The sequence below is a fragment of the Rattus rattus genome, chromosome 2 (assembly GCF_011064425.1).
Source record: "Rattus rattus isolate New Zealand chromosome 2, Rrattus_CSIRO_v1, whole genome shotgun sequence".
Taxonomy (NCBI): Eukaryota; Metazoa; Chordata; class Mammalia; order Rodentia; family Muridae; genus Rattus; species Rattus rattus.
Window position 1 is genome coordinate 197186694 of NC_046155.1, and position 10974 is coordinate 197197667.

Consider the following 10974-nt stretch of genomic DNA (forward strand, 5'->3'; position numbering starts at 1 on the left):
CTGTCCTCTGAGAGGATCTACCCAGTAGCTGGCCGAAACAGATGCAGAGACTCGCAGCCAAACATTAGATTAAGCTTGGAAAGTCTTATTTAAGAATTGGGGGGAAGGTTTGAGGAACCCAGAGGGGATAACAACCTCACAAGAAGACCAACAGAGTCAACTAACCTGGGCCTTTGGAGACTCCCAGAGACTGAACCACTAACCAAAGAGCATACAGTGGCTAGACCTAGCCCTCCCTCCCCCCATATATGCAGGAGATGTGCAGCTTGGTCTTTATGCAGGTCTCTAACAACTGGAGCAAGGGCTTAACTGCTTCTGTTTCCAGCCTGTGGATCTTGCTACCCTAACTGGACTGTATTGCCGGGCTTCAGTGGGAGAGGATGTATCTAGTCCTACAGGGACTTGATGTGTCAGGATGGGTTGTTTCCTGGGGAAGGACCTCCCCCTTCTCAGAGGGGAAAGGGAGTAGGGATGGTGGGAGAAGTTATGTCAGTGGCGGGGGTCTATCTGGGAGGAGAGGAGGGCTTTGATCGAGATATAAAGTGAATTAATTAATTAACTAATTAATGGAAAACAAACAAACACATAAATAAAAAAGGGTTAGACCCTAGGAGATAAGGAATAGCTCGTAGATCGGTTAAATCTGTCAGCTAGAGCTTCGTGTGGTGGAACCATGACAGTCAACTTTACATCTTGCCCTGGACCTTATAGAAGAGAAAAAGCTTCATCTCCCTTAAGTAGCTGTTAATTTAGGATTCACAAATGTGAATTCACCTCAAGCATCATACAAAACCAACTCCAAACCTGTAGGTATAGACGTAAATAAATGTACCACCGGACCTTTCAAAGAATCAGAACAAGGATACACATTTGCAATGATAACCAAAGATCTTTATTCCTGTCTTTAATTTCATACAATCACATTGGAAAAATAGTTGTGTCTACAAATGTACTTTCAGCAAAGGAAGCCAATAAGACAAAATACTGTTGTGAGTGATTACGGAAAGAGTATTTACTACTGGAAATCAAGCACTCCGTTAGGCTTCTAGTTTACACATCCACAGCACAAGCAGAAAGGGGAAGCTCCGGGTTGGAAGTTGGGCTTTTCCTAGCTGAAGCAACTTGAAGAAGCCTTTGGGGATTGCAAATCCTAGTCGGAGAGATGAATCCATGAGAGGTGGAGTCCCTATCACTGGAGGAATACAATTTTGAAAATCCTTTTGTCAAGTACCTCCATTTTCCATATGTTTGTTTTTCCCCTTAGATATTTTGCTTTATGTAACACGGCAGCCTATCTACTTAGCATTCAGACTTGGTCACACCGATTATCTGTTCTTCTCTGTTGAATAGTTAACTGCATGCTATAAATAAGCCCATCAATTTTCCTCGATTGCTACCCTTGCAGAAAGCTTCAGATAATTGCAATTAATCTAGTATCTACCTATCATTAAATATATTTTTGAAAGAATATATAGCATATGAAATTATAAGCCTTTCACGAGCTAAAGATGAATTTTAGAGTGCTAAATATATTTACAATGTAAACATCACAGTTATTACATAAAGGAAACCACAATATTCACAACACATTTTATTTGGTTTTGCTATGGAAGTTGTTTTCTTGAATTAGATATGTAGAACTCATAATGTAATCACTTGGTTGTTTTCCTTCAAGAATTCTAGAAAAAAAAGAAAGAATTGGTGCTTTAAACAGAAACAATTATTAAATTTGTATTATATTAGTTTCATTCACTCATTTAGTAAACATCAATTTTTTACTTGTCCTCTGATGATATTGTGTCTGGCTGAATCAAGAGAGAACTTTCCAGAACAATGACTGTCACAAAGGAATGGGAGGGTAAAGAAGCTCTCTACTTAATCATTAATGAAGAAGCAATTGTACATTTCACAAGTGGACTGTATGTAGGAGGGCCTGAAGGATTTCTCCAAGGCCATCCTTCCACAATAAAGATGGGCTCCAGTAAATGACTTTACAGGTCACAAAGAAATCTAGCTTTATATTTTGATGTCTGCCATATTCTTTATCTGACAGAAACAGTCATTTTACAAAGCAATATTATTTATTTCTTTTGGTATTGGGCATGGAACCCAAGGCTTTTTTGTAAGCCATGCAAGTGCTCTACTACTGAGATCCCAGCCTAGCTTTTATCCTTGAGCCAAGGAATGTCTACATATGATGTTATTGCTTTGGCAAGCTCGTCACCCCATGCTTCCTTCGTAGATTAAGAGATATTTAATCTAATTGATGGACCAAAATACCCCTGTAGATGAGTTCTGAAAACTTGTTTGCTCCTGATAGCACTCTTAAGATCTTAGATGACCACACCAGAAATTAAAGTGAGACTGAGTTGCCTTTGGCCCACACAAAGGCCTAGCTGTTTTCCTTTCTTAGCCAAGGTTGGAATTCTGCCTACTTTCAAGTATTAGAAACCAAGTTCTGCTGGGACCACCCATGCCCACCCATTTTATCTTTTCTTAGTTACTTCCATGCTAAGTGGTTATATCAGAAACTGTCTTCTCCATAGCCCATTGGAGAAAAGTGTACTGACTTTTGACACAGCTGAACAACATTTCCACCTCTTTCTAAGTATTGTGAGTTCTGATGAAATAATAAAATTGTTAATGCTTACATAGCTTATGAAAGGTCAAACTTTGACTTTTGTCCCATGAAGTTTGCTATGTTTGAAGGAAACCAAGAATAGCGTGACATATCATAGTGTGCTCCTCTGATAGTTCTTCACATCTAACTGAAGAGCTAACAGGCAATCTTTGGACTAAATCTTACGTTAATAAAAGCAGCACGACTTGAGTTTCAAAACTAAGACACTTTCCCTCAGGAATGTGACTTTGAATTTCGTGTGGGAGAAGGGTAAATAGACAAGAAGTACCCCACAGAGGCCAAACTCTTTTTGGTGAGCAGTGCCTCTGTAAGATGAGAACATGGCGTGTAGCACCGTAAGGTGTTCGCTGTGGTGGGCTCTGTCTCAGGTAGAGGTGCGGTGTGGGCTAGGTAATATCTCTTGGTAGATGGAGTAGCATTAGCCCTACAGTGTTTTTACCCACTGACTCACTCCCGCATCTATTCACATGGTAGTTGTGTGGACACAGTAAGGGTGCACAGGCACACTCACCTCCGATCTTCAGCTCTGCCCAGAGGACCTTTCTCATCATTTCTCTAGCTCTTCAAGGAAGTCTGGAGAATCTCCCTCACTGCTACGAACCAAAAGGAAAATGCACATGTTAAAAATTTCAGCTGAGGAACGTTCCAAGGAAACAATTATAGCACCAGGTCTAGGTGATTACTGATACTCTGCAAGACACCCTGGGGATTAACAATGATCTCTGCAGCTAGTGATTGCCCATGAATTGTTCAAGACCATAGAATCTAAAATCAGCCTTATAGGATTATCATTATCATCTAATGGGCTAGGAGGACACTCTTGTCTGGTTTCAGTTAAATAGAATTAGGCTTAATATTCACCATGCATACAAAGACAACTGGAGGAAGAAGAGAGGGCACTGGAGTTCTTATCTCTGTGTCCAATATTTACATACTATACAGACATAGGCTTTTAGAACTAGAACACACAGATGCATCATGGATAAATGAGACAACACACAGTTGCTGGACATAAATATGGTAGGGTTCCCTTGCATGACAAAATCACTAACTGTACTTCATATATTTTAAAAAATGAAAACTTGATTAAACCACTCCCTGATTCAAAATAGCCATCATTTTAAACTCCGATGAAATAGTAAAATCAAACAAAGGAACCTTAAAAAGTAGAGTTTCGGGTTGGGGATTTAGCTCAGTGGTAGAGCGCTTGCCTAGGAAGCACAAGGCCCTGGGTTCGATCCCCAGCTCGAAAAAAAAAAAAAAAAAAAAAAAAAAGTAGAGTTTCCAGGTCAGCATCCCTAGAAATACTGTTTTCTAACAGCTTTGGGCTGACATTCGTGTATCAGTATTTTAAAAGTATGTCAGGGAAGCCTGACAGCTAAAACTGAGAATGAGTAAGAAGTTCACACGAAGCACACAAAAGCACATAAGGTGATGGAGAAATAGAAAGGTCTCCAAAGAGAGCTTAACATGTGAAGATCTTGTATACATTTCCACACCACCAAGTTATCTTCCCCCTACCTCCTCTTCCCGTTCAGAATGGAGTTCAAGTATTTCTTCACAGCCATTTGCTTTCTAAGGCGGGTGTAGTTATCTGTGAAGACTGCATCAGAGTGTCGTTTGACCGGCACGGGGTCTTCCGAGATGCTACTGCTAAAGAAAGCAAGAACAAAAATGACACTCAAAACGTCAACAAGAAGTAGGAGACAAATTTGCATCTTTTCCTGCTGAGTTTAGCTCAGTTGGACGAGTTGGTAAGTGTTTACTACTTACTTAGGAAAAATATATTTAGAGTCAATAAATACCAAAAACTCTCTCACCCCAGGTGGGTCAGATGTGTTTTATTCAATGACATGCATTATTTTTTTTCTAAAAATATGAACATTATCAAACAGTTGTGAGCCTCAAGCAAGGAAAATAAAATTCTAGAAAGAAAAATAAAATTTGGCGATGGAGTGTTTGTTTAAAAAAAAAAAACCGAATGACAAGTACTCTTTACCTGATTCGTTTGCCAATGAGTGACTCAAGGTATTTTTTGGCAGAAATCTGACCCAGAAGTCTACTGTAGTCGCTGGTGAAAACTCCATCAGCATGCCTGGCATTTCTAAGGCAGGGGAGCAAAGACAATGATTTCCTGGTAACATTTCCTCTTAGAGACAACCTAGCTTTTGAATGACAAAGAAATCTGCTCACAAAACTTAAGCCCAAAGGATGCTCCCTGACACCATAGCAAAAGGAAACCAGTCACTTGGAGCACGATATAAGCTATATGTCTCTAGCCCAACATTTTGGGGGAAAAATGGGCTGTTTTAGATATGTACTTTAGTTTTGTTCCCTGGTAGGATATTTAAAATGATTTTTTCTAATAAATATTGAACTAAAATTAATTTATAGTTTTTATGTATTTGTGTAGTTTTTATGCTACCTTAAATAAAAAATATGCAATGAAAAAATGTGTTAATTTGGTCAAGCTCATCAGTATTCTATGCCTTTTGTTATTCTTTTCCATCAAAATAATGGGGGAACAAATCTATCCCAATAGAGAAGATCTGAGGGCTCCTGGTGAACCTCGTAAGTACATGAGAAAGCTTTTTATTCTTGGTCTTCAGTGGGACATGTGGTCTGTTTTGCAACACTATGCTAGACAAGCAGTTGCAGGAGTGGGCAGCACTGTTGGATCCCTGGACTCTTATAAGGGGGGATCTTTCCTTTGTATCTGTTCCCTCATGGAATCCCAACTGCTTCAGTCTGAGCTGTGATTTGTCTAATCTGGGCCACTGAAGTGATGCTCAAAAGATGTAGATAAGTAACATTATTTTTCCCTGCTTTGTAACACCCTTTCCACATGGCTAACTGAAACAGTTGCTAGAGATATTAACCAGACTGAGAAGTGTCCTTAAAAAACTCTTCCTTTAAAAGATAAAACTCGAATGTTTCATCTTTTCAGATATGTTTCCTAAGTAAGGTAAACAAGAGTAAATTTACCTGGATACATCATAATAGGGCGTGTCATTCTCCGCTAAGGCATTCTGCAAGATGTCAGAGTCCGCTTTTAAAGAGACTTGATCAGGGTCACCTGCTCCTTCGAACTGCACCCTGTCATCCAACCTATTAAGGTAAAAGAAAAACCCACTAGAAATGCCATACAGTTCTTTTCTCAAATGTGGTGTTTATGGTCTGGCAGCTACTTGAAACGGTAGAACAAACTATTGGAACATATCCGTTTGCAAGATAAGGTTAGGATAATTTGACTCCATGGCTTCCACGTTTAATGAGGATATAAGTAGTAATTTTGTGCAAGCTCACAAAAATGATGTCATTCAACTTGTATAAGCCTTCTAAACCAAGCATAATTTCTACTTAATTCAATTCGAGCCAAGCTATAAACAAAGCACATTGTCCCAGTGCACTTCACTATGTCTACTTGTGAAGTAACATTAAGAGGTGGAATGATTTATACAAGGTATAAACATACAAAAAGCAAATACAAATACAAAGCTTGGTTCTTATTCACTTGGTTCTTATTGGTGATATTCAATATCCACTGTCAAAATACAAGACAGAAGAAGCAGTGTGCAACCTGCTTGTCTCTTTCTAGTTCCCTAACATCATCACAAAGCTGTACATCGGCATGATATATTTCTTTTTATTGATCAATCCAACAGACATGCACATTTGAGAATGGTTATTCCAATATAGTGAATTTAAGGAGTCCCTCTAGCTCCTCATATTGTGTGTATGAGCATGTTCTGGCTAGAAATATATGATGCTGTACTGCAAAAAAAAATGATGTATTTGTGGATGCATGTGTATTTTTATTGCTATTGCTCTATTAAAAGTGTGTGTGTGTGTGTGTGTGTGTGTGTGTGTGTGTGTGTGTGTGTGTAACACTGGGGTGAACTTCTGAGGAATGTCCACTCTAGGGCACTTTGGTATGTCTGTGTGATGATGTAAAAGTGGCCATCCATGGGCTGAGGTTGAGCAGTCAGTGTGAATTCCAGCATTCCTGTGACTTGTTCATGTGCTGAGACACAAGGACTGGGACTCTAGTTGTCAGAGCATGAAATGGATAGGGATTGCGTGTTATATAATTCCAGAGAGAGCATTAGTACTGAGAGACTACCCACTCTGCTGAGCATAAAGAAAAGGCAAACAATCAAAGACATGATGATTTTCCTTTAGGTAACAGTGATCCTGTAGACTAGAAAGCTTAAGTGTGGACTGACTATTAACATTGGTCTATCTTATTTTAGGTTAAGTTGAGCTATAGCATGCTTTATACATGTGAAGCATAAACTTTATTGTATCAAATGGTAAAACTCAGAAAATGTTGGTTCAAATAGAGAATAGCATGAGGAATGTATTCATACTTCTTCATGATCCTTAATATTGACAGCGTCAGTCTTCCTAGACCAATTACTGTTCAACAGAACTCCATGTGTGTATATCTCGTTAACAAAGTGTTAATATCATAATAATTTTTATTAAGTATAAATTTAAGTGAAGGTGGCAAGTAAACAGCTATTTTTCTACTGGAAACAGAACTGACCTGAGATGAAAATACCTCAATTAGAAATGGGTGCACAAAGCTGGCCATGATGCTGTCCTTTGTGTGCTGGAGGTGAATTCCAGAGGCCAGAATAAGCTTTTTTTTTAATTTTGGTTGGAAATAAATTTGCTGAACACCACAACCAAAGTATTGAAATTTAAAGTATTGTAATTTAAAATATAGCATTCTCATGTGGGAACTCTCATTCAGATGAGGGGGGGATGCTTGCCTACTTATCTGACTTGAGAGCACACTCTTCCCAGAATAAAACTTACCTCACTGAAGAAGGTGGCCCAAAGAGAGGCCAGGCCAGCGACTGCGAGAACAGCACGCTGAAGAGTGTCAGGAGCGCCAGGAACTGAGGCTTGCTTCTGGATTCCATCTCGGTGCCTCTGAAAAGAGAGAGGACGCTGCCATTCCCAGCCACACTTGGCAACATTCGGGAGGGTCTAGCAATGCTGCCAAGGGCTCTTGCAGATTTGAGGAAAGAATCAAAGCATAAGATTAGTTGTAAAATGGTGTTAGTTCTCTAGCACTCGCTTGGAATCGGGATCCATCCCCAGGGTGAAGGCATTTGAACACCGGCTCAGCTCCCTTTTGCCTTGGCCTCTGCAGGCACTCGGTTGACTTTACCATCTACCCAAGGCCACACTTCTGTTGTGCTGGAGGCAGAGCAGCTAGCTTTAGACTCAGTGTTTTGACCACAGAGTTGTCATAGCTTAAAATTTTTTTCTGTTGAAGGAAAGAGCTTCAAGGAATCTGTTGAGTCCCCCCACTTTAAACTATAATATTGGGTTGATGCAAAACTGTGGTGTTACCCACTTAATTTTTCTTCTAGCCAATTATATTCTAAAGTTCACATGTTCATATATACACACAGAGATATAAAGTATAAGTTTGTGTCGTTAAGGAAAAAGCATTGTGTACTCACTACATTTCAAATCTTTTTTTCTCTGTATTCACTATAGATATCACTGAAAACTGTTTCTTTAAGCCAAGGTCCAAGCAAATTAATTCAAGGATAAAAGCTAACGCCCTCAGAGTCACTTGGCATTGGTACAAGTTTTTCCAGGAAATCAATTTATATGCATTTCTCTTAGAGCCCATGCATCTTGCACTTGACCCATCCTCATGTTCTATTTCTAAACACTTTCCAGCTAGCACCCAGGTGTTCGAGGGCTCTGTCTCTTGTTACCAAAAAAGTCACAGCACTTAAAAATCAAATGGCAAAGAAAGCGAGTGCTTTCTAGGTTTGATCTGTGTAAAAACAGAAAGAAAAGCTCTTTAAACACAAATTGGAAACCCCGAAAACAAATGCAGCAAGCTGAAATCTTTGCTCAAAATCCTACACACAAGCAAACTGGTCTTACTTCAGTTTTAGGAGGCAATATTCAGTGAAGGGTTAAACAGGACTAAGAATCCTCTAGGCAGTTGGGTTCATAAGAGAGAAATTGAGGCTTTTCTATCTTCAAGCAATAGGTTGTGACTATTTTATTTGGCTATTGCAGAAGACGAACACTGTAAAATACTTTGTAGGAGAGAAAAATTAAAACAAAATAAAACAAAACAAACAAACAAACAAAACCCTCCTATTCAAAGTCCCGAAGGCGAAGAGGAAATGAGGAAGAGTAAGATTTTACTCACGTTTGGGTCTTTCCTTCCGGCAGGACTGTCTCTCCGGCGCGGGGGAGCTGTCTGGGGTGCTGAAGTTCTGCTTAGGAGAAGGCTCCACAGAGTCTGCCCCTGGTCCTGGGGAAAGGTTGGCTGTAGCCGCTAGTGCTCTGCACTACAACCTGACCAGCATCTCAAAGTTCCTCATTTTATAGGGCTTGTGCTTGGGGCTGAGCAATCAGAAGGCTCCTCGAAAGACGTCACAGTGGTGATCCCATGAGATGAACAGGTCTTGAAGTTCTTATTAAATTGTCATCATGCCTGATTTATATACATTTATAGCAAACAAATTCAAGAGAGAGGAAATGTACTTTTTTTTTTTAAACAAAAAGTACTGAGCTGGGTGTGTGATGTTTAATCTTTACTTAGTTGTGATGAACTGGAAGACGATTATGTTACAGACAGGGCCCAGTGATTCCTGAGAAAATAAGGACTTTCTTCAGGAGCGAATGCAGAAAACTTGTGTTTGTTGTGCTTTGAGAATAATTCCTCTTTTCCCCAAGGTGTCAATTTCTTTAATGCTTTTTTATCTTTATGCTGCTTATGCAGATCCCAATTAAAGTTTTCTTGGAACCTATTTTAATTTTAAAAGCAACCATAAATGATTTTGCATCTTTCTGTTATTACATTTCTTTTTTGTTGAGGCTAATTCGCAGTGACGGAGGTCCCATTAAATGTCTAAGATGCTATAACATGCACACTGTTGTGTAAGCCATAGCACTACCTCTCTTCCACACTTTGTTTAAAATAGTGTAATTCCCACTCCTTTTCTTCACAACTATATCAAATGTTCCAAAAATAAATAATGATCAGACTGTATACTCCGGGGACTGAATCTCTCTTTCTCTTCAAAGGCATTCTCCTCATTTTATGCCTTTGTATAATGTTGAATCACTGTGTTTGCCCTCAAAACTCACCCTACTTCAGAGTTTGAACATCCCCAACTCAATTGCTTTACATAAAGGTGATTTCAAAGGGTCAGGTAAAAGACCTTTGGAGAGTCCTGTGAAGGATGCTTGATTTCTTTTTGTTGATTTTACCCTCAGAGCAGCCTGACATACATTTAATTGGGACTTAATGTCAAAATGCAGCTATCCTAAGAGTGCCATGGCAAAACAAAGACACCGCCCTTTCATTTTAAAGTCCCAGTGTGTATGTGTGTGTATTCTATTACATATCTCTTCAGGAGACTATAGCTCTCAGTCTCCTTTACTCTCTTCTCCTCTAAGATTTCAGATCTCCTTGTTGCACCAAGGACAGGCCAATGCAGCGAGCGTTATCTTGCTAGGGCTTAATCATATTCTCTAATCCAGTTACAAGAAAAATTAAATGAATTAAATTTCAAAATGTCTGGAATTTTGTTGTCCAGCTGACAGGTCTGACTTAAGCCAGAGTTCCTGTGGCTTAATTCCAGGAAATCTTTTTTTTTTTTAACCAATTGTTATAAACTAGAGGTTAAAATGATTTTCATATGGATTTTCTTTTTTTATCTTGAGATCATTGTTACCAAATCCTCGGTGAAACGATTTCATTTAAGAGTGGTACCTGGAAATAAATAGATTAGGGATCACAGAGGACTCCATCCTGGATGAGAAGCAATGAGAAGCAAAAAAGAAAAAAAAATCACATCAAGGCTTCTCATACGTTGGCCTAAGGAAGCATTCGGTGTTTGTGAAGAGTAACTGTGATATATTTCCACAATAATAAAAACTGTTTCTCCCATCATCACAATAAAACAAAATAATAAAGAGAATTTAACCTTATTTTTACCTATTGACGAAAATAGACTAAACCAAAGTTAGTTCTTGCTACAAAGTGAAATAGGACATAAACTCATAGAATCACAGCACCATCTGCAGTTCAAAGTCATGACTTGCAGATTTTCAAAAGAAACATGTTTCTTTTTTGTTTAAAGGAACAGGGAGAAGACCTAAGATCCATTGACCAGCTAATATAGATTATTTTTTTCTTATGTTAACCATAAGGAAAATAACTATATTGAATTTGCCATGAATAATCTATTATTATAATACCTGGTAAACAAACCCAAATTTACTGTTTAGCTCTGCCTCTTCCTTACCTTTGAATACCTTCATTTTTCCACAGTCTTGTC

At 38.9% G+C, this 10974-nt stretch overlaps 1 protein-coding gene across 3 annotated transcripts; it reads right to left on the minus strand.

Moving 5' to 3' along the window:
* Positions 1-3097: 3097 nt before the first annotated feature.
* Vip (vasoactive intestinal peptide) lies at positions 3098-7878 on the minus strand. Of its 3 annotated transcripts, none has more exons than XM_032894786.1 (5): positions 7466-7878; positions 5627-5749; positions 4641-4745; positions 4163-4291; positions 3098-3234 (listed from the first exon to the last, which is right to left on the minus strand). In XM_032894786.1, exons 1-5 carry the CDS (start codon positions 7627-7629, stop codon positions 3189-3191), a joined length of 567 nt encoding a protein of 188 aa, XP_032750677.1. In that variant the 5' UTR covers positions 7630-7878; the 3' UTR covers positions 3098-3188. The 3 variants fall into 3 exon arrangements, with proteins under 3 accessions (XP_032750677.1, XP_032750675.1, XP_032750678.1); XM_032894784.1 differs by having other exon boundaries at positions 3101-3231; positions 4163-4294; positions 7466-7871; XM_032894787.1 differs by having other exon boundaries at positions 3116-3234; positions 4163-4294; positions 7466-7869.
* Positions 7879-10974: the final 3096 nt, after the last annotated feature.